Genomic DNA, 24,973 nt, shown 5'->3' on the forward strand with positions numbered 1-24,973 from the left:
GGATGGAGAAACTGGTCTCCAGTTAAGATAAATAAGTGCATCACTGGCAGGTAGAATCTCTGTTTTTAGAAGAAGTGAGTTGTCAGCATACAGGAGGCAGTTGATTTTATTGTATATTCTTTAGCTTAGTGCATTTGTGTAGTGGCCATTTCAGTCATAACCAAGTCTATATTGGCACATGATTACAAAATATTAACGTTATTGTATTTATAATTCATGGAAATTACTAAACAGAATGAACTTGCAAAATGTAAGATATTAAAAAAAAACGAGTACTTCAGAATAAGGCTAAAGTAGGCTGCTATTCAATGGTGAGAGTGTTTGAGGTAATCTAATAACTCGGATAACAGGGACTGGAGTTCAGGAATAATGTAGATTCAGTCCAGTGATGTCTGAGGACATGCAGTTTAAAACTAGCTTGTTCAGGAAAAAAGTAAGAGAGGGCCAGAACTTGAGATTTTAAAGAATGTTGTGAAATAGGCTGTAAGGACGACATACTCAAGTGTTCCAGCCTTTTTCAGAGAACCTTGTTGAAGATCATCTGCTGTGGTGAAGATTTATGTGTCTCAGTGTTTCCTATAGCTATGTAGTTTGCTTTGTACGACTTTATCTTGGGTTATTCCAGGCAATTGAATCTAGCTGATGATGTATTTCCACTGCATGTCCAAGGAATAGTATTAACTTACAATAGTCATTTCAGTCCCTTCATACTCTTGAATTTTTCCAAATCTTGGTTTGATTCAGATGTTCAGTTTCAGTAAAATTTGATGTATTAAAAATTATCCAACAAAATGTAATGTAAATTTTGCTTTTTATAGGATCAGTTGGAACAGCATGTAAGCCAAGATGTGAAGTTGCAGCTTTATTTGTACTATGGTTTGGATCGCATTACGGATCCGACATTTCTTGCAGAGCAAGATATAGTGCTTACAACTTATACTGTGCTTGGTACAGACTTTAGAGTAAGTATATGACTGTCACCTTAATTGCGTGCTGTGAAATAGTGGTGTTGCTGTGTAGCTGGTTCCACATTTGCTGGTTGTCTTTAAACAGCAACTATCTTCTTAACTTTTTTTTATTTTAAAACATTTATTTTTTACCCCATAAAGGGCATACCACCTCAGCATCATTTTTCATCGAAAATTGAGAAACTTTAGGAACAGTATAGAAACAGACACTTTACATTGCAAAAATATTTAGTATTTTTCTTTCTGAATTGCTCTGCAGCAGAGCTGCTGTTACAAGTTACTGACTTCAGTACAGAAGACTGATATTACTGACATTCCTTCATGGATCTATGATTGGGAATATCCTTTCTGATGCGTTCATTTCTGTTTTCTCATTTAGCTAGGGAGGGCATGCATACTTCCCCTAGCATAGGTTGTGTATTGCCAGTTGAAACACCGGAACTCAGAATGCTGAGTCCCTCTATGTAGAGACTGTATGTCCAAATATGTAGTCTTAAATATAGTAAATCCCAAGACTGCTACTTCTTGAAATAGTCTGTTTACTCTGAAGTGTTGCAGTCTTGGAGATGGTACATACAAGTTCGGGAGTACAGCCCCCCCCCCCCCAAAAAAAAAAAAAATCTGAAGAGTAGTGTTCAGTATTCAATCTTCTGCATTTTTGGTCATTTTTGTGCTTGATTAGACTTGGCCTTTCAGTAGGGGGTATACACTGATGTGCTCTGAACTAGAATGCCCTTAGCCTCTGCCTCCTTTTTTCTACCATTCACACAGTTTGGATCTCAGGTTTTCCATTCATGATGTAAAAATTTTGTGTGTTGAATGCCCAACAGTTAATAGTCAGACTGTTTTCACCTGTACAGGATCATGAGTCAGGGCAAATAGTGGTATTGTCTGTGTAACAGCTGAGAATACAGCAGTGTGGACTGCTGCCATAGTAATTACCAGCATTTCAGTGTGGCTACCCAGAGACCTAGAAGGAAAATCCATCCATTATTGTATCTCATAAGGTACCAGTAGTTAGAGGTGCTCTTCAGGAGAATCTGAGTATGACTCCCTGTCTGTTCCAGAGCTGGTGACAAAACACAACAAAAAAGTGTAGGCTATGTAGGGTAGCTCTTGGCCACACACTCCTTATATGTCCTTCCCTGAGTTGGCCTTTTAGATTTTTTTTTTTTGTTGCCACGTCCCCTTAATTAGCATGAATTTAATTTGCGCCTGTCTATTATCTCAGGAAACTTCAAGGTAGCCAAGAGGATGCTGCCCTGGCAGGCACATAATGGATTTAAGCTTAAGTTGTCATCACTGCCCTAACCCAGATCCAGTTGTCAGACCTTACATATGAACTGCTTACACTTAAGGAATGGTACCACAAGCTCCAGTGGTTGTTATACTAAGGAGCAGTGATTCTTCTTCCCAGGTTTCTCCTTGGATTCAGTAGGTCTTAATGGTCCATGCTGAAGTAGTTCCATCAGGATCTGCAAGACAGGCATTCAGTGTCAGCAGTTTTTCAGTGAATTATGAGACCTGTCCTTGTTTTGGGTGGGACTGCACCACTGGCTTGATGGTAGCGTTAGGCCCTACACTTGCCTGTCTCATCCCAATGACTTCTTTGGCTGGCTTGATCCCAAGCATTCATGCATCATCGCTTTTTTCCAGCCTTCTGTTATGTATTTACCCCCATATAAGTTGTCCAGTTCTTTTCAGTTTTAGCTAATACAGAAAAAAATGTTCTTCACTCACTATGCCATGGGTGTGGAACTTAGAGGGCCTAGAGGCTATTGTTTTAGGGATGTCTTTTTCCCATAGTTCCTTTGGAGAACTTCTACTACTCATGAGGTTTCTTGCTGGACTGACCTGTCCACCTTTGTGTTTTTTCCCCCAAAAAATGCTTTTGTGAGTGTCTGGAGAAGGAGGGGGAGTTTTGGATTGTGCCACTCAAGAACCATGTGCTTAGTGATGCCATTTTTGTAGCCTAGAAGTATCTTTAAACTGAATCATCTGCTTCTGCAAAGGCAGATGCTTTCTTAAAAATCCTGCAAAGTAACGGGAGACCCTGTTAAGCATACCAGACCTATAAATTCTTTGTGATCTCTTCAGTCCAGTGTAGATCCAGGAGACCACAGTATCTTGACTTTTTTTGAGTCCTAATCCAGTAACAAAGTTTTTGACAGGGTGTGCAGGAGTTTAGTATTTTCTGTTATATTGAGACATAGGTAGCTGTCTTACCTCAAATTGATTTATGTTCTGCTCAATGGATTGGGTATTGGGGAAGCTTTTATCTGTTCCTGATTTTGCAGTGGTTGAGGGTGTGACAGCTAGCAGATATTGCCCATCACTGCCATAAATATGATGAGGGGTGCGACAAAAGGAGGTACTGCCAGCACAGTTAGCTGGAATTGTGTAAATAATTGTATGTCATTTGTGAATATCAAACTAATTTATATAAGATGCTTGTGTTACAAATGTATTAGAACTGTATGTCACGTGTATATCAAACTACTTTGTACAGAAGTTTGTGATGAACAAGTATTTGTAAAGTGCTTGTGCTTAAAATTTATCCACAGTGTGCCTTACTTGAAGAGAACAGAAATGTACATGCACTATTCCAACTGTTTAAATGTATATGTTTTGACAGAGGAAACTGGAGGGTTAACCTCAGTCCAGGAAACTTTAGAAAAATATCTAAAATTAAATTTATAGGCTAGGCCATAAAGATTCTTCAATGCAGCCAGAGATGCACAGTCTGTACTAGGAAGCTTTATATATTGTCTTTGAGGTGAACTTATTGCTACTTTGGAAGCATGAAGGGAATGCAATTGTTTTATGGTTCCCAGTACCTGCCAAAGATCTGAGCAAAAGCCCTTGTCTATATTTTTGCAGGTAGATGCTAAAGGATAACAGCTGCCAACAATGGGGGTTTTGCCTGGGAACTATAAGTCAGATGACCAGAAATTGTCCTCCTGCAAGCCATCCCAGCAGTAATATTTTAGATATTATTTTGAGAAATCTGTCAGTGAGACAAAGCATTCTGCATTAGATCTTGGACCTGAAAACAAGAACCATTCACCACACATCTGGCTTGCTCTAAGTAAGTTATTAGGGTATAGTAAATCTCTCAGATACAGTCAAGAATATAGTGAAGCTTAGTTTATTGTTTGGAGGCTGGTGTGGTGTCTGACCAGACTGTGGTAGAGAAGGGGGGACCAAGGGTGATTATTTCTGAGAGATCCAAAGGCATTCCTCAGTTTTTTGGGAAGAGGTGTCTGGCTGTTTGAGGTCTGTCAGGGTTTTGACCTGCCACACTCAGTGAGGGCTGACATCAGACCTAAGAAAAAGAAACATGTCTCTCCAACTCAGACATTTCAAGAAAAGGAATGGGTTGAATTTGAACAGGACTGTATACGATATTTTTGTCTTTGAAACCTCTTAATTCCTTTCTACTACTTCACTTCCCACCCCCTTCAGAAGAGAGAACACAAGGAGGAAGAATCTGATCAGATTAAAATATCTCTGTATACTCGCCATAAATTCATTCTCCTGAATAGTTTGATTCTGAGGATGAGGATAACTTGTTCTCCGACTCCCCCATTGAAGAAATTTCTTTTGGGAGATCATCTGTAAAATGATGCAACATTTTGAGTGGCAATCCAAACAGGTGACTGATGTAAAAAAAAGAGGTAGGTAGGGGCTGCTACACCTTCTTCTGTTCCTCCAGTCTTAGAGGCCTTCCTGGATAATTTTACATTCACTTGTAATTCTCCAGATTCCCAGCCTCCAGCTCCCATGAAGCATGTCAAGTCCTATAAGGTACATGAGAAATTGCAGTTTCTCTACAAAAACCTGGAAGCAGATTATTTTTTCTATCTCCACTGATAAGCCTGCTAAGCTTCTACCAGCAACTAATATGTAGCCATCATACAGTTAGTTGGGTCATGGACAGGGGTCATGGACAGGTATGATAAGAAAGTTTACACCTATGCCACTTTTGCCTTTAGGCCTTAAATTACCCAACTCAAATGACAAAAATCTTTTGTCCATTCTAAGGGACTTAAGTAAAACTGGCTAGCATAGAGGCTTCTGTTACTAAGCAACACGTGATTTTTGTGCTTAGACAATACTACACAAGTTGCAAGATATACCATTAAATGCAGTTGTAATGCTGTAGAGGAAGGGCTACAGCTACTGGATTTATTAGAAAATTTAATGTAATGTAAATTTTGCTTTTTATAGGATCAGTTGGAACAGCATGTAAGCCAAGATGTGAAGTTGCAGCTTTATTTGTACTATGGTTTGGATCGCATTACAGATTAGTCCCTCGCTAAGGATGTTAAGTCAGGCTTTTGGATTCCTCCCTTCACAGGGAGCTCATATTGGCCCATTTGCAGCAGGACTTTTCAACAGTTTGCAAGAGAAGGATAAAATGATGCAGGACTAATTTATTCTCACCTCAGTACCTAGGTATCAAAGAAGTTGCCCCTCTTAAGTCCACATCCTTTGTCCACAGGAAACAGAAGCCCTCACAGAATGGCAGGAAACAACCCAGAAAAATGTTTCACAAAAACCAATAAGTCTCCAAATCTGGAAAAGTACCTACTTACCCCTTAAGTCTACTTCTGCAAGGGTGATTCTAAGAACCCTGGGATACATGGCAGTAACCATTTCTATGATACCATTTGCCAAGCTACACATGAGAAAGATCCATACAGAAATTTCTTTGGTCTCAGCACTGTTACTCACCGGAATTCAAATTCCTCTCTTGCCGTTTGCCAACACAGCCATGGACTTCCCTTCTGCCCCCCACCTCCCAACCAGGACCTGCATAGATACATTACATCTGGCTTGGGGAGCATGGATGGGCTCTTCAATAGTTCAGGGCCGCTGATCCCCCAAACACATGAGGGAACACATCAGTGTCAAATAAATTAAGGCCCTTATTTGTGCCCTTCAGATGTTTTCTCACTTATAGAACCCTGAGCCTCTCAATGTTTTCACAAGACATCACAGTAATGTGGCACATCAACAAACATATATAACCCACTTTCACCTGCTGTGCAGGCTAGCTCTTCTGGCATGGAATCAATCTATAAAAGTAAATCTGTCCATACAGGCTGTTTACAATCCATCTGAAGGCTGTATTCTTGCAGATTCTCTAATCAGGTCCCTGGATGATCCTTACAAATGGATACTAAAAAGAGAGGTCTCTCTGGGCATAGTCCACACATGGGAGTATTCCTCAAATAGATCTGTTTGTCTTCACTCAGGACAGTTATCTGAAGCTGTTTTGCTCCAGGACAACTTGTCTCCATGCCTGAAGGACAGATGCCATGTTTTTTTTTGTGGCAAGGGAATTTACCTCCATATCCCCTCCACATTAATCCCAAAGGTTCGACTGAAATTTTGCTGATGACTCTATTCTGGCCCAGGTAGCACTGGCTCCCCCTTCTTCACCTAGCCAGTGGCCATCATTGCAAGTTACTTCACAAAGTGGACTTGCATAGAAAAAGGATTTTCTGCCTCATCCCAACTTATAGGCTCTTAATCTGACACTGTGGATGATAGAATCTTAAAATCATAATTCCTTTCAGAAACCTTTTTTCTGAGAATGTGCTTCAGGTGCTCCAGGAGGCAAGAAAGCCTATCACTAGACAGTCTTATATCTTCAAATGAAAAGGATTTTCTATCTGGTGTCTTAAGAATGACACCCCCTCTGGGGAGGGTCCCTACAATTTTTTTCTAATTGTGCATGCTACTCAAGACTGAAATAGCCAATATCTCTGTCATGGCACACCTGCTCACTATTTTTGCTTGCTTTACACTAATTCCCCCCTTGCTCCCAAGAATTGAAGTCACACAGTTTCTAGAGGGTGTCCTCCACTTGCCCCTATGAGGGCTATTACCCCCAAGCTCCCCCTCCCTATTTCAATTTTGTTTTTGAAAACTTACCTTGCCAACTTTTATAACAGATGAGTTTAAGGTGGAGGTGGGATTACATCAAGGATCAGCTCTGAGCCCTGTCTTATTTGCAGTGGTGATGGCAGGTTGACAGACGAGATCAGACAGGAGTCCAAGTGGACTATGATGTTTGCAGATGACATATTGATATGTAGTAAGAGTAGGGAACAGGTTGAGGAGACCCTGGAGAGGTGGAGATATTCTCTAGAGAGGAGAGGAATGAAGGTCAGTAGGACTAAAGACAATGTATGTGTGTGAATGAGAGTGAGGATAGAGGAATAGTGAGGGATGCAGGGAGTAGAGTTGGCAAAGGTGGATGAGTTTAAATACTTGGGATCAACGGTTCAGAGTAATGGCGAGTGTGGAAGAGAGGTGAAGGAGAGAGTACAGGCAGGGTGGAGAAGAGTGTCAGGAGTGATTTGTGACACACGAGTACCAGTAAGCGTGAAAGAGAAGGTCTACAAGAGGGTACTGAGACCAGCTATGTTATATGGGTTGGAGACAGTGGCATTGACAAAAAGGCAGGAGTCAGAGCTGGATGTGGCAGAGTTAAAGATGTTAAGATTTGCACTGGGTGTGACAAGGGTAGACAGGATTAGGAATAAGTATATTGGAGGATCAGCTCGGGTTGGATGCTTTGGAGACAAAGCCAAAGAGGCGAGATTGCATTGGTTTGGACATGTGCTGAGGAGGGATGCTGGGTATATTGGGAAAAGGATGCTAAGGATGAAGCTGCCAGGTAAGAGGAAGGCCTAAGATAAGGTTTATGGATGTGGTGAGAGAGGACATGCAGGTGGGTGGTGTGACAGAGCAAGATGCAGAGGACAGGAAGAAATGAAAACAGGTGATCCGCTGTGGCGACCCCTAATGGGAACAGCCGAAAGAAAAAGAAAAAAGAAGACCTTGCCAACTTTTAAACCAGCGGCCTCTGCCTTCTTCAAGTTTTATACTTGGAAGACTGTCTTACCTGGTTGCCTTTACTTCTGCCAGAAGAGTTGCTGAGCTTCAAGCCTTTATGGGCCTCCCTCCCTTATTTTTCCATATGGATAGGGTCTGTCCAAGGGCTAACCCTTCTTTCATGCCCTAGGTGGTAAATGGAGTCATCTCTCAACCAGGCTGTACATTTACCTTCCTTTCCAAATCCACAAAATAGGGATGAGAGACTTCTCCACTCCCTGGATGTATGCAGAGAACTTAGATTCTAACTTGATAAGATGAAGACATTAGAAAAATGGATCAGCTTTTTGTTTCCTTTCAGGAAAGCAAGTTGGGCAACCCTATCCCTAAATGGACAGTTTCCAACTAGATGTCAAAGTACATCTCCTTTTGTTATTCCTCCCATGGCAAGTCCCTGTCATCACCTGTGGAAGCTTACTCTGCCAGAGCAGCTCCTCTAGTGCCTTCTTCAAAGGCACTGATTCCAAACTCATGCTGGAAACCGCTATCTGATCCACTCTACACACGTTCACAGGACACTACAAGGTGGATATCTTCTAGATGAAGGGACTTCCTTTGCAGATCTGTACACCTGGGATTGGCAGACAGTTCCCCTGTCTTAGGCCCATCCACCCTACCCAACCTTTAGGCTCTGGGAATCATCTGTTAGTATTAGAGTATTGCAACAGTTATCTAGGGAAGGGCATATTACAGGTGTGTAAGAACTTGCCATAACAGTAGATTTATTTATTTTACATTTGTTGACCAGGATAGTCCGACTGGATACATGTCCATTTTCAGCAGAGGCCCGGGGAGAAGAGCTCCAAGGTTAGCAGTTTAGATTAAAAATACAGTATTTACAGTAGTTAACATACTTAAACAAGCAGTTACGTTTAAGATACAATATTTACAGAGGTTACATACCTTAGCAAGTTATAGAAGTTCCAGGGTTAAAGAAAATCCAGAGAGTAGGTCATCATTAAGTAACACAGGTCAGCTAAAAATACTGTTAAGTTTCAGATACAATATTTACAGTGGTTTCATACCTAAACAAGTTTAGAGTTAAACGCAAGTATAGGTCAGGATTAGTGTCACAGGTAGGCTAAAATTACTGTTTTTATGTCATTGTCAAGGAGAGTTAGTCAGGTTTGCTACATCGACATAGCCAGTTTAGTGTCAGATGTTGAGTCTAGTCTTTTTTTATCAAATTTCTTTTTATTAAATATCTGTTCACAAAATATGCAGAAAAAGATAAGACATATACATGTGGTACAATTAATGTTAGAGAGTGCATTCATAAGCATGTAATAATAGTTTTTGCCCACTTTACTCATTAACATTCAAATTAAGTAGAATTACCATTTGTGTTACTCCGAGGATATGGTTATATTATAAGTTAGTCCAAGAGCTTTTATCATATAGCAGTTCTCTTGTACATTATTTTACAGCTACGAGCAATATTAGAGGTATAACATCAATCTATATAGGTTATCTCCCATCCACTCATCAAGAGTTCCTCTGCCTAAGAGGGACTGGAGACTCTGCCTCAACCTGGACTCATTTTTTATCTATGTCCCTGTCCCTCCTCTGGTTATGGTTATTGTCCCGGCAGCATGTCCAGTTTATTTCAGTGGCTCGGTTAGGATCTCGATCTGTAGCTCCACATGGATTTGGATTTTCTGAGGGAGTCAACATGTCCATTCAGGCCGGGTTGGACGGTTTTACACGTCAGGTAGGAGCACTGAGAGCAGGCGGTATGCCACTGAGTAGATGTCATATTTCTTTAACCGGCAGTGTATGGCTTCCTTGGTTGAGTACTTTTGGGGTCTGGTGAGGTGCAGGTGGGCGGTTTGTCCATTGCTGCAGGAAGTATGGCTCAACATCGCAAAGGACAGATGACTCAAGATGGGCCGTGATGATCTGAGTAAAGAGGCACGATGACCCTCCTCTGATCTGATGTAAATTTTCATGTTTAGGTGGCCATATTGTATGTTTGGGTAAATCCACTGCCACGTGTTGTCAAACGGTCCCTATCTAACTCTGGCTCCCTCCTCAGATAATGACTGATTCCTCAGATTGTTGTAGGCACTGTTTTTATGTGGATCTTTGTGGGCACTTTGTTTTTAGTAGCTTGAGACTGGGTACACTTACCAGTTGTCTGAGGCCATGGCCTGGCACCAGTTGTCTGTTTCATGAGGCTCTTTTGAAATGGCTTGTGTCGCATGGAGATCTGATTATGGCGCCAAGTTTGCAGGGTGTCAGCCTGTTGGTCTTGATATGTACCAGTTAAGAGGTCCCAGGACTGGAGCCTGTGGGGGCGCCACTTGTAACTGGTTTGGAGTCTGACATGGCTCCAGCAGATTTGAGTCTGACATGGCTCCAGCAATTCTAACCATAAATTAGCCATCCTTGAGCCAGTTTGCATATATTACCTAGTGACATGCTTATATATTTAAGCCGGTGAGCTTATCTAAAATGTCTTGAGTCCAATGAGGGCTGTGTGGCCACCACCTTCCAGGTGTGGCCTTGACCACCTTTTCAATCAATGGATGTGGGTGACTTCCTCAAAGAAATTAGGTTTAACTAAGAGGATGGATAGGAACAGTTTTCTGTAGGTCCCCATCCAGTGTTATTTTATCAGGGTCCGCTTTTTATTTATGCATAGCATGATCCACCTTTCCATAGCTTTGCAGGGGAAGGAGTTTCCAGGATATGGGAGCGGTATAGTTTCCAGGGAGAGTTGAGGCACCACCTCACATGCCTCTTTGAGTACATGTCTGTAGGTAAGGCTAAGATTCCGTTAGTAGGCTGTTTGTGAACAGTAGTTTAGCGCCCTGCTAGGGTTTCTTGGAGGGCATGTAGGACGATAGATCTGGTCATCCTGGTCCCATTGATGCTGTGTTTTCTGCTTTGTCTTACCTGTCTTACCTGAGCATCGGAGATGTAGCCTTGCAGCACTCTGTTGGGATAGATATTGCCCTTTGGTGGGGAGGGGCTTTGAGTTTGCACTAGGACGAGTTGCTAGGATGTTGGTCTCGTCTGTATTTGTCATTATTGGAGATTCATTTTGGACTAATTCTGAGCATATCTCCAGGTTCCCACCTGGGTTAGAAACATAACTAAAGAAAGCTCTTGTGATTATCCTTTTTTCTCTGTGCTGGGTTTTCTCGGATTTATTAGATTTCATTTTATGAGTGCCCGTAGTTTTTATGCCTACTGGATTTTGGATTTTTTTCCCTTTTGGGATTTCCTCCTTATCATGTAGTAGCTTCCTCCTTCTATTGTATAGTTTGTTTATGGTTGGGGTCCACCAGGACAGGACGCCTGCCTTTTTTTTTTTGGGTCTTGGTTTTATTTTTTTCCCTGATATTCCATGCATTCGTTTATAAGTCTAGAATGCGCTTATAAAGGATTCCCGCTGCCGGGGTATTTTCCACAGGATTGGGCTTTGAAGGATTTTCGCTGGTTTAAGAAGAGGCGTGTGAAATTTGCTTTTAGAGAGGGGTGGGACTGTGGTTTTCTGGGCAGGTGGAGGGGTCGGGATGTGAATATCCAGTGAGAGTTTAAACACTTCTCTTCTTACCAGTGAGGGATACACTTTTGTGATGGAGAAGTCCAGTCATGTTGGTGATGATCAGGTCCAGGCACGTGTTTCCCTTGTGTGGAGTGGTAATTGTTGTTCCACAGCATTTGGGAGTATAAATTCTAGGAAGGCTAGTCCCCAGTCTGCCAGGGGAGTAATGTTCCAGTCTATGTTTCCCTAGTTGAAGGTGCCCCAATATGTTTCCAGTATTCTCAGTATTCATCCAAGTGTGTTTCCCCAGGAAGGCTGGCGTGGTTCCTGTGTTTGGGAGGGTGGTCTCAGCAGGCTATAAACTGGAACTGGTTTGCAGTTTTACCCACAGTTAGTTGCACATGGAATGATGCTGATGTTTCCGTGTTGTGCCTTGGTGTGAATATGTGTGGGTATTCCTTGACTTTTACCCACAGTTGTCGTCGTGGTTCTTGTCGTTGGGGCCGAAAAGCAGCAACCTGGGTATGACAGGGGGTGCTCATGGGGCCTTGAACGGAGCCTTTGTTACTGTTTTGTTACTGCACAGATATCCATAAGGAGAGTGCTAAGGAGGAGTTTGAAAAGCGACTTTCTTGTGAGGTTTTTTTACTCTGCTGAGTAGCATCTTATTTAGTGCTATGGACCTGGAGGTGGTTTTGTCTTTGAGCCTTGCCTAAACTATGGGGATGGGGGTAGCACTATGGGGGCAGGCAAGAACCTTTGCCAATAGGGTGCCGCCCAGGCCTTGCCCTTTAAGCTGCCCCTAGCTTAGCAACTGGTTTGTCGCCCAGGTCATCCCATCCTGACAGGCATTGGCAACCCTTTTGAAGCCAACCAACACTTTTGCCAATTGTTGAAATTGATTCATCCATCTCATATTGTGGGGTCATTCTTACTCAAGGTCAAGGTCATACCTCAAGGTCAGGTCTGCTTTCTGCCTGGGCTACATCTCTTTTCAGCTCCTCTATGTCTCTTTTCATGTAGTCCATTCACACCAGCACAGACTCATTCACACCAGCATGGACAACGACTGAGCTCATATTTGTAATTTGCCTTGGAGTGACCTTGAGTGCTTGTGTTACCAGGCAGATCACTGCGCTCGACAGGCAGCTCACCGTGACCTGAGTGTGGACTGTCAGCCTGGGTGAGCGGGACATCAGTGTGCTTGATTTACAGAGTCCGTATTACAAGTGCTGTGACTGTGCGTTTTTTGACATCAGTTGTGACGTGTTTTGCACACTGCCTTGTTGAGCTATGTTGTTTTGCTGTTTTGTTTTGGGGGTCTGCTTTGCTTGGTGTCTGTTTTGGAGGTCTCTTGCTTTTTTTGCAGTGTATGTGTTGTTTTTGTATGTTTTTGTGTGTCTATGTGTTTGGTTTGTTGTCGTGGGTAGGTCTATGTGAGACTGGAATTGTAGTGAGTGTGGTTTCTCTAGGTCTACTGGTTACGCTAGCATCGAGGCAGTTTGAGCTTAGCCTCCAGTTTGGCTATATGGTGTTGGAATGGCTCACATGTGTTGGAATTTGTTGGGAGGGAGGAGACAGTTGTCTGTGTACATGAGGCAGTTGCGTAATACGTCTCACCGGAGGGAGATTCACCAGCTGGACCGGAGAGATTTAATATACCTTTGACATGCTAGAATAGTAAAAAAAATCTTTTATAATTGAAAAAAAGGGCCAATGGGGGTTTGTGGGGGTCTTGGAGTTTGTGAGGTGTAGTTTTTTAATTTTTAGAGCTGACTTATATAATTTGTAGAGTAACTGCAATGCAATACAGGTTTAATAACTGCTTGTTACAGGTAACTTAAATGCAAAAATTCCAAAACAGTAACTTTCTTTAAAACAAGTACAAGGAATAAGTACAGTAAGCGACATCACAGGGGGTAGGGAAGGCAGCGTGCTAATTGGCCGCTGCGTTTGTGGGATTAGCTGCTTCTTAACAAACAACAAACAAGCATACAACAAAGCTAAACTATGAGGCCTTGATCTAGTCTATGCTACATCAAACAAGGTGTACCTATTTCACTAAGCACTAGTTAGAATATGTAAACACTATAAGCCTCAACCAGAAATTCTCGCTCAGAGTCCAGCCTCTCCTCCTCCACCTCCTCCCAGAAGAGCAGAGACCAGAATCCTTCTTAACGTAACTCAAATGCTTCTGCTTAAAAGTGCTTAAAACTAGCCCAAGAATAACTTTGAATAACAAATAACACCGAGTCAAATTCCCAGTTCTAACTTCTAGAAGGATCCTGTCCCTGTCCTGCAGTGCGGCCACCTGCCACAACAATTCCTAATGTAAACAACTGTGTAGAACAAGTGCTGCTTAATGAAAAGACTTAGCTGATATAGCTACACTTTAATCGCACTACCCAGCAGTATAAAATACAACTAATAACTTAAAGAAAATAATTGGTAGTGCTTTTATTATACAAACAAAGTTAGATTCAGAGGCCTGGATCTAGTCTATGCTACAGCAAACGAGGCACCAATTTTGTGCAAGAAAGCAGCACCAATTGCAGGCACTATAAGCTTTTTAACCAGAAATTCCCAGCTCAGAGAAGGGAGTCCAGCTCCTCTCCCACAGAGAGCAGCAAACACCCCGAACCTTATCAAAATAATCTCGGCCTCAAGCCCAAGTAAACCTTAAGCAATTAATAATGCACTTTTAGACAGACACTGAGCCCTCAATCAGCAGTTCCCAACCCCCCTCAATCAGCAGTTCCTAAGCTGCCACCATTGCTACCTGTTCTGCTACCATAGTGCAGACCACAAACCTTCCTAATATAAAACTGGTCTGAAAGCTTAAGAGTTAAGTTACAAAGGTTACAAAATGAGTTACACTGAGTACTTTTTAATAATTTAGAAAGCAAAATAAAGCAAAAAAACACAAAAACAGTAAACGCAGATACATTTTTTTTTTTTTTTTTTTTTTTTTTTTTTTTTTTTTTTTTGGAAAGAGAGAAAGGAAAGAGAGAAAGGAGAGAGAAAAACCAAGCTGATTGGCCTTCTCAAATGCTCTCTCTGTAATGGGGGTAGAATGAGGGGGTGGAACTACCCTGGGAGGAGGGTCCCAAGAGACCCCCACAGGCGGCAACTTAAAGGGCCTCAACTATAAAACACTATACCAACAAAACAACTAACAAATAGCAGAAATGTTACTCACAGCTGAGAAGTGCAAATTACAGCTGAGAAAGTTTTAAACAGCTAAAGGAAAAACTAGAAACACTAGAAAGAGCACAAGTTATAAAAAACAAAATAAACAACAGGATGCTTAATAAGAGCGGACACAGTGTTAAATTTCAGTCACACACAAGTGAAATTAGCCAAAAAAATACACAGTACACAAAAGTGCTATAAATAACAAAAAGACAAAAAGAAAAATAATAAACAAAAAAATAGGATACTTAATAATATATATTGTAGTTGCTCGAGTTTTGCTCCTTGTTCTCGATCAGCTCACTGTAAAATGGGCTGACAACTCAACTCTGCGCCTAGCTAACAGAAAGAAAGTTGAAAAGACAAGACAACTTTTAGAAATCTCAAAAGAATCCAAAAGACAATGCTGTCTGTTTTTGTAGTCCAGGTCCCCTCAGTCAGTCAATGACCCTGCACACAAATTCTCTCTCTCAATGAAAAATGCCTGCTTTTTGGCTAAAACAAGATGTCCCTGGCCTCCAGACAGACACAGCCTCACAACACTAGCCCAAATACAACAAGCGAATATGGAAAATGCTACAAATATCCCTACTCATTTAACACAAGAACAAGAAATGTTACCTGAGCTGAGCAGTGAGCCTTTAAATAAGTTTAAAAAAAAGTAAACAGCACAAGGAGCCACTAGAAAAGAGCACGACTGCACCATTATCAAAAACAAACAACCCAACTTATGCTTAATAAGAGGACAGTTAATACCTCACCTCACACACAGTGAAACTAGCTAGAAAAAAACACAAGTGCAATAAACAACAACAAACAAAAAAATAAAGACAAAAAAAAAAAAAAAAACAGGATACTTAATGTTATATATTGTAGCTCCGAGTTTGCTGAGTGTCCTTCCTTCGATCAGCTCACTGTAAAAATGATGATCTACTCTACAAAACCTTATATACATATATACAAATATGTCACCTTAATTATTGTGGTTACTAATCTCAACAAAGTGATGTGTTTACTATTCTTATATAATTAGTATTTAACATACTGTTTATGACATAATATCAATTAATGCTTTGCAGTACCTTTGATAGTAGGTTTGGTGGTTCTAACTTTTTGTATAAAGCTTCTTGGCTAATATATGTTTTTTCGCCATGCTTTTCTATTCTGACCAGGTTAGTCTTGATATGTCTATCTAATTTTTTGCTATGTAAGATTTTAGTCGGATACATAGTGTTGTTATAGTGTGTTTAGACAAATTATTATTATTGCATTTGAATATATGCAGTATAGCGGTTTCCCATAACAATGTGAATTTTGAAAACCCTGATTTTTCTAAAAGGAATCTAAGTGAGCACCATAGTTTATAAACTGTTTTGCAGCTCCAAAAGATGTGGAGGATATCTGCCTCTTTGTTAGGACAGAAGGAGCAACAGGGTGACTTGGATGGGTTGAATTTGTTAAGGTGAACAGCTGTATGTTAGGCATTGTTGAAGATCATGAGGTGTGTGTATATTAACTTTTTGTATGGTGTCAGTTTCATAGTATTTCTAATAGCTAATTCCTTTTGATTTTCGGTTATGGTGTTATCTTTTCTTTCCTAAAACTTGAAAAAAAAAATAGTACTTTGATATTTAATGTTTGCTATTAATTTGTATGTGTTTGATATCATTTTCTTTTTACTTAAGAGCAGTTTTAGAACTTTCTTGACATCTTGCTCAACTACATTGATATCTTTGGTTATAGTACTTACTAGGTATAAGCTTTTGTTTAATTATCAGGTTATATTTATTGCTGGCTTTAAGTAGTTTCATGATATTTTCCATTGGAAGGTTTTTTAATTGGCAAAAATCTCATACTGTATAATTTTTTATTAAAGGGTATTTGTCTGGATTTACCATAGTGTTTGCTAGTTTTATGTCTGGGTTGTTATGTATTGGTTGCAAAAGCGTAATTGTGTCTTTTAAATGTATTGATATCAGTAGCTTCTTGAAGATTTCACAGTTGTTTATTAAGATTGGGTGAATTTTTATTGTCTTAAGAGTTTCTTGTTTTAAGAAGGGAATCGTTTTTGGATTAACTTGATAAGTTATAATATCCCACTGAAATAATTGAATCCATAATGGGTACCATTCATTTCCTATTGGGTCATGATTTGCTATCTGCATGATGTGACTTGCATTAATAATTTCATAGTACAATTGAAAATCAGGAAGGCCTAGGCCTCCTTTTTCTTTTGTGGGTATTAGCTTTTTATAGCTAACTCTTGTACTTTTTGGGTACTGTATGAGCTTTGCCAGTTGAACTTTTATCTTGTTGAAGAAGGTTGTTTGAGTCTAGTCTTGAATTGACTCAGGGTGGTGAGCAAAGTAATTTTGGGTGGGAGCGAGTTCCAGGATCTTCCTACAGAGTTTGCGAAGAGAGAGTCACCGGCGGAGTTTAGTTTTGATAGTCTGGACTAGTAGTTTATTAGAGGATCGAAGAGGTCGGGGATTGTGATAGAGGGTGATATTTTTAAGAGCAATCTGGCAATATGGTTGTAGCAGATAGAGTTTAAGGACAGATTTGTTTAGATTGGATCACTGTTAATAGTATTGCATCCTTCCCTTCTTTCCCTCTGCTGTTTGTTCTAATCTCTCTGCACCCTGTGGACTGAGGGGGGAGCAGTTCACCTTCCCTCCTTTTAGCTGACCTAATTTTTTCACCTTTTGATTTGCTCAGGCTTTGCCAGGTTCTCTGGTTCTAAATAGTCTAAGGATGTTACTCTCTTACATCCACTTAAGTAACCTTGTGTCTATGGGCTAAGGTCATGTGCTGAAGGTACAACCATGTAGAAGGTTTATGATTTTGGTACGCCAGATGGGGGCATCAGGTTACCTCTGTGAGATAACCCATTAATACTGGAATATTGCAACAGTTATCCACAAGACAATTGCTGTTATGGTAAGCTCTTGCACAACTGTACTTTACTGATCATTCTTCTAATCAGCCTGTCAACATTACATTGATAGCTGATAGCCAAATGGTCTCTCTCCAAACGTGTGGATAGTGACGGTCACATCAGTGCTGTGAGAGTATCCTTTACTAGATAAATAAGACATCAGTCACAATCTTTGCCAGAGGAAAAGATGAAAATTCTTTACTTTTATGAAAAACATAATTACACATACAAAGGAGTATTTCAGCTTTATAGAAATTAAATTTTCATATTTGATAATCTAATGACAGAAAAAAAACAACTGCATCTGTGGTTGCTGTTTCCAATTACTTATGGTTGATGACTGAAAGCTCAGTATGTAAGTAAAGTCCTACAAGTCTTAAGTTCAAGCATGTTCACGTAGCTTCCTTTGCCACTTTGAATTCCCAAAGTTAAAATAATGAATTGTATACAAAAAGGAAGAGCAGTGACTATGATTCAGGACACTTCAGAGTGAGATTTCACAAAAAAGAATGTCTTTTTGAAATGTTGCAGAGAGCTCTGCCATTTTTTTCTTGATGATTTAATACAGCTCTTTAAGAAAGTGGTGAATAAAACTAGCATAAACAATTTCATGTAGTCAAAAGGAAAACAGTTCTACATTCTATAGATTTATGAAATAACCAACTATTTATGTATTTAAATCAAAGGCAATATGTATCGTGACTGGGGTAACTGGCTGCTGAATCTAGCTTTGGTTGTATAACTTGAGCACTAATCCAGACCATCTTTTTTTGAAGAAGGTTCCCCTGCACTGTAGTGTCATGAGTGTGCAGTTAGAGCTTGTCTGATTGAAGACTGCTGGAACGAGGCTCAGTTTTTAGATTTTTGCTGGTTAATTTACTTAAATCAGTGTGCTCATTTGCTACTGTTATATATGTAAAACAAAAAGTACACTTTATGCATCGCCGCTTAGCTAGGGTTAAACTGTTCCTGGCACCATAAAGTCTGCTGTTTAAATTTTCCCTTAAAACTAGCTAGTTTTTTTAGTTTTAGCACTCATATCTGTTTCTTTGAGCTCAGCACTTGTTCAAGACTCGTAATCACTAAACAAGCTACAAATTACTACAGCACTCAACTTTCCTCACTTGTCTAAAGGAAAACAGTTTTTAGTACTTAATAAATAAGCACCTATCCAGGCATGTCTAAGGGTCAGCTCCCGGTGTTTTCTCCTGTCTAATCTGGGCATCTTGGGGACAATGCAGTAATTGCCTCATGTACACAGAAAACCCTCTCCTCCTACCTACCAACACTACAACCTGTGAGAGATGCACTTATATAGCCAAACTGGAAGCAAAGCTCTCTTCACCCAAGACCGAACTAGACAGTCAAGAGGAGAAGGTAAACACTTGCACCACACCACACTCATCACATAGTCCCTCAAAACCTACACCACCAAAACAGATACACAAAAACACAAAACACACACCTACATTCTCGGAGGCTCTCAATAAAAATCTGCTCAAGCAACAGAGACCTCCAAAGCACAAACGAAAGCAACCTCCACCCCCCAACACAACCCAAATGGCACATAGCCCACAAACTCAGTGTGCCACTCAACCACAGTCCATAAGGCATAACAACGTACCCAACACTCTAGTCATAGGTGACTCTATAGTCAGGCACACTGATGTTCCACTTACCAGGCTAAACAAGAAGAAAGTTACTGTCATCTGCCTGTCTGGTGCCAGGATCCGCCACATAACGCACGCACTTGGGTCACTCCACAGCTAGTGCATATATGACTCTGTCATTGTCCATGTCGGTGTGAATGACCTGAGACGTACCTCCCTGGACTACATGAAAAGAGACATGGAGGAGTGCTCCAATCTTGTAGCCCAGGCAGGTATGACCCTAGCCCTGAGTAGCATCCTACAATCACCCAGAATGATACCACAGTACAAGGACAAAATGATTGACTTCAACAATTGGCTAAGCTTCTGGTGTCATTCTAAGGGGGATCCAGTATCTGTCTGCTTGGGATGAGATGATCAACAGACCACGATGCTTTGTCAGGGATGGCCTGCACCTGTCACCCTTGGGATCCTAGATACTGGCTAAGGCTCTTGCCACCCCTATAGTTCCTTTTTTAGGCAAGGTTCAAATGACAAATTCACCACCGTAACAGGTGCAAGCAAGCAAAATCTCTGGGTAAATGCTACTCAGTGCTAGAGGTCTAAACCTCAAAATGCATTCACTAGAGGCACTCCGTAAAATGGAGAACATTGACATCTGTGCAGTGACAGAGACCTGGTTCAAGGCTCCAGAGAGCACCCCTGCATTACCACGCTATAATTCATACCTCACCTTTTGGCCATCTAACCTGGATCGAAACACTAAAGGTGGAGGTGTGTCCATATTCATTAAGGATATCCACACCTCCAGGCTAGTTGCTCAGCATAATGCATCCGAGATTATCCAAGTGCAACTAACTCTGGGCAAGACTGCAGTCCAAATTGTAACTTACTACAGATCCCCCACCATGCCCCAGGATTCCCACTCCTCATTTCTTGATGCACTGGAAAATATTAGGGTACAACCCAACACCCTTATAGTGAGTGATTTCAACTACCCCACCATTAACTGCGAAAACTACTCATGTACCAACTCTTTTGCTCAACGTTTTCTGGAATTCATAAATTCCAACGCCTTGGATCAGCTTATCCACACCCCCACCAGGGGCAGCAATATCCTAAACCTGGTCATTACCAACATGGGCGACTGGTGTTCCACACCAGAGGTCAGTTCCTCGTTGGTCAGATCCGACCACAAGATAATCACCCTAGACATCCACATCCTGCCCCCACCCCCCATTAGGGAAACCACCTTAAAAATTTTCTCCATAGCCAACTTCATGCTTCTTAAGACAGAAGTGGCAAACTTCACGACACCCATGCAGACGGACAATAGAGGTATGACTGCTGAATCCTACACAAATGCACTTTATAAGCACTTACACAGTGCATGGATCGTGCTATCCCTAACAGAACCAAGATGCTATCCTCCAAAAAAGGAAGCCAATCTGGTGGTCCTCTGCCATACACAAACTCTACAACAGAAGAAAGAAACTGTTACAGAAAAGAGTAAAATCCCATGATTGGAGGAACTCCCTGGTCAGCCTCAGTAAGAAGCTGAGATCCCTCATAAAATCCTCCAAAGCTAGTTACGAAAACAAAATCGCCACTGATTCTAAAGACAACCGCAAAACATTCTATAGCTATGTCAAGAATCTCAATGGCAACACTCAGATCTGCTCTGAGTTACAGCACAATGGCACTAAATATACAGAACTAACTGATATTGCCAACATCCTGGTAGATAGGTTCAGTGCTAATTTTACCCCTCTCACCCTGTAAAGGGCCCATCTCTATACCAGAAGAATGCACAGTTCCTTTAATCACGGCTGCACAGGTAAAAAACACACTCTCCAAAGCCAAGAACACAGCATCTATGCGACCTGACAACATCCCAGGCTGCGTTCTACACGAACTACAGAATGAACTGGCACCCCCACCTAACCACTATGTTCAGTCATAGCCTCACCTCAGGCTTTGTGCCCACTGAATGGTGCACAGCGACAGTTATCCCACTCCACAAAGAGGGAGCCACCATGGACCCTGGGAACTACCGCCCCATTAGCCTAACAAGCCTGGTCTGCAAGGCTATGGAGCGTATCATCATGGAACTTATAAACAATGACATTGGTAATCTCCAAACTCTGGACCCCACCCAGTTCGGGTTTGTAAAAGGCGGATCATGTCTCCTAAACCTGATAGACTTCTTTGAAGCAGTCACCAAAGCCATAGACGAGGGTAAGATGGTTCACACAGCTTATCTAGATCTCACCAACACTTTTGACACCATTTCCCCACTCTGGAATTATAGATAAACTCCCCAAACGAGGTATAAATCCCTGTGTCACAAGATGGGGTGCCAACTGGCTCACTGACAGAACCCACACTGTGAAAGTAGCAGTGTCCAAATCTGACTTCAGAACAGTGACAAATGGTGTACCACAGGATTCAGTCCTGAGTCCTCTCTTGTTTGGTATCTACTTGTCTGAAGTATAGGCTAACACAGAAGGTCTTTGGCTAATGAAGTTCGCAGATGACTGCAAACTAGGAACCATAATCGAAACTCCTAACGATGTGGACATCCTACAAAAGGGCGTCACTGAGACAGATGCCTGGTGTCAAAGCCATGGCCTCAAGCTCAATGCCAAAAAGTGCATTGTCATTCCCTTTAGTAAAAACTCTGTACCCATGAGCTACCACATAGGTGGTAGTCTACTTAACACCGAAAGTGTGATGAGACCTTGGGACTCGGGTGGACAGTAGTCTCTCCTTTGATAATCACATTGTCACAGTAGTCAGGAAATCCTTCTACGTGCACACCTCATCACAAAAGTTTTCTCATCCAGTAAAAAAGAGGTCATTGTTCCCCTCTACTCATCACTCATTAGACCCATTATAGATGTGTACCTCACAAAACATCTTCAACAACTGGAAAGGTCAGGAAATCCTTCTACATGCACACCTCATCACAAAAGTTTTCTCATCCAGGAAAAAAGAGGTCATTGTTCCCCTCTACTCATCACTCATTAGACCCATTATAGAGTACAACGCCCCTTTTGATGTGTACCTCACAAAACATCTTCAACAACTGGAAAGGCCGCAGAAATACCTCACAAAGAGGATTACCGGCCTCAAACAAATATCCTAAGCAGACCATCTCAAAAAACTCCAGCTTTACTCCGTTGCATATCGATCTCTGCCTAAGATACAAAGCTATGTCAAAGCCAGAGCTGTTGGACATGCTGCATTTAATAAATCCCAATCCCTCGGAGCTAAACGCTCTAGGGACCTAAACCTTGTCACCACAATAAACGGAACATGCTGGAGAGAGAGATTTCTGTCCCAGAGACTTCCCATACTCTGGAGCAAACTACTTATCTATATCAAACAAAGCTCCTCATTAGCACTCTTCAAGAAAAACTTGATGATTGGATGGGAAATAGGGAAGTCACCCCGGGGATCACCTCTGGGGCTCTGCTCGACAGGGGCACAGGAAACTAATTTTCTTGGGTGGCGAAAGCCAGGGTACCTTTTTGGCTAGGTTTATATAGGCCCTAGGGCCAGTAGCCTAGTACCTACCTATGAACCTATTAAAGGTATTGGTGAATACCTTGCACCCAATAAGGTCTTGTTCTGGATCTCCAAAGGCAGAAGCATACCCTTTCCACTGTGTAGTGCCTGTATGAGCCCCTACTTCTTCTGGGCCAAGCAAGCCTGTCCTCAGGAAACACATTGTTCCTTTTCTGGCTGAGTCCTGAGTTTTGCTTCCTTCACCTGTACCCTCTATGGTGTCCCAAGAGGACATTTCCACTGGCCCAGCATTTGCATTCCTGACTATGCCCTGGACTGCTTTGGGAGACTTTCATGTTTGTCCAGGCTTGGACAGCACCATTGGATTTTGGCTGTGGTAATGATCAGTCACATCACAGAGCTATCCTTCTTTATTGTGGGCTGTGTTCTGAGGCAAGCTTTTGTCAACATATTTGTTTGGTAAGATTTAAGCTGAATTCCTAAATAGGGCCTTAGAAAATCTCTTGCCTTTAGAAGAAGGCTGGAGACTCCATTATTGCCTCTTCCAGGTTCTGAAGGTGTTGGAAGACTTTTCTCCCATTCTAGACCTCAGGTGACTTCAGGGAGCATATTGGTAGGTCATATTCCAGGTAGTGATTGTTCAAGGGTCTTGTCCCTGCTAATGTAGGGCACCTAGATGATGATGCTGGATCTAATGGATGCCTTTTTGTATGTCATTGTCTAGAGTCTACACTGAAGGTCCCTTGATTAGCTGTGAGGATGCACCATTTTCAGTACCAGGTGCTGTTGCTAGGTCTGCACCCTGTGTGTTTATAAAAGATTTTAACTAGTGTAGCAGAAACTGTCCATGAGAAAGAGCTCTGTGTTTTCTCCTACCTGGACAACTTAGCTGTTTGTAACCCAAATGAAGAACTCCCTAGTAGTAATTCCTGGCTTCAGTGTTCCTGTGGTTATAGACCCTGGGAAAACCATCAATTGAATCCCCTTCTGAATCTGTCTCAGTGTGGTGGAGTTTGATAGTGTTCAGTTTTGATCAATCCTTTTTGCAAAGAGGAGTCAGAAGAATGTGTCTATAGCTGCTTTAGGGGAGGTTGCAGCATAGAGTCCAAGTGATTGTGCCTTTCTCATTTCTCTCAATGCTGATTTTGTCAGCATGCTTGGCGCTACATTGAACTATTCATTGCTTGTAACTGCAGAGTCCCCATATAATTACAAGTCAGAGGTCATAACCTTGCTGGGGGGATAGTATCCTCACCGTCCTCAGCTTAAGCCTTCCTCTCTTATAGCCAATCCCATTTATTTGCTGGTCATGGATGCCCTCAAACCTGTTGCCACCCTCCTGTCTTTGCAGCCTCTCTTTATCCTGATTCGCAGCTCTTCATTTCACACAAATCTGATGGATTTTACAGGGTACATTGCTGCCACACACAGCTTAACAACCCTGCAGCAGATCCAGCAGTGTTTATGAATACAGAAAAAGTAAATGTAAACTGGTTCCTGCTTTCCATTCTCTTTGGTCCCAGCATCAGTATTCCTTGTCCTTTCAAACTGAAGTGTTGGAGTTTGTCAGTAAAAGAATTATTTGGCAGAGATGGCATACATCCCAAAATAATGCTCCTCCTTATCCTTACCTGTTCCAGAAAAGTCAGTCATCACAGACTTCTCTAAGGTTGGGGAGCAGATTTAGGAGGGATGATGGTGCAAGGTCTGTGGAACACCTAAGACAGATGCAAGCATATAAATGTAAAAGAGATATACTTGTCCTGATCAAGATCAAGACACTATACTCCGTCAATCATCTTTGGTCCCCAAGTCCTCTTCAAGATGTTTCAGACAATACCACAGTGATGTGGCACATGTACAAGCAGTGGGGATCCAGGTCGTACACCCCCCCACCCCCACCCGCAGACTAGCTATGTCAGCTTGGGATACATCTTCACAGCACAGTCTCACTCTACAGGCATCCTTCATTCCATCAGAACAATATTGTGCAGAAGACAAGTTGAACAGGCGGGGACGTATGCAAACTAAATTAGGACGTCTTCCAAGATTTTATACATCTGTGGGGATTTTCTCTAGTAGACCCATTTTCCTCCTCTATAAATAATCATTTGGCAAAATTCTGCTCCAGGACTCCATGCAGCAAGGCCTGCAATACAGATGCCTTTTCTATTTCTTTGATATGAATGTTCTTGTATGCTTTTCAACCCTTTCCTCTGATATCCAGGGTACTTCTGAAGATTCAGACGGAGTCTCCCGAGATCATTGTGGTGACCCCTTTTCTTGCCTAGATAAGTGGTTCTCCCATCTTTTGGAAATTGCTAGGGACAAT

The 24,973-nt window shown here is 41.6% G+C and overlaps 1 protein-coding gene across 1 annotated transcript in view; it reads left to right on the forward strand.

The window, feature by feature from the left end:
* Window positions 1-24,973, forward strand: part of HLTF (helicase like transcription factor) — a gene marked incomplete in the record, with an annotated part of 1,324,997 nt that overhangs the window by 767,188 nt on the left and 532,836 nt on the right. Inside the window, 1 exon segment of the mRNA XM_044070619.1 lies at window positions 819-962. Coding sequence (XP_043926554.1) covers window positions 819-962 — 144 coding nt within the window.

The sequence above is a fragment of the Protopterus annectens genome, chromosome 4.part1 (assembly GCF_019279795.1).
Source record: "Protopterus annectens isolate FY-2018-M chromosome 4.part1, PAN1.0, whole genome shotgun sequence".
Taxonomy (NCBI): domain Eukaryota; kingdom Metazoa; phylum Chordata; order Ceratodontiformes; family Protopteridae; genus Protopterus; species Protopterus annectens.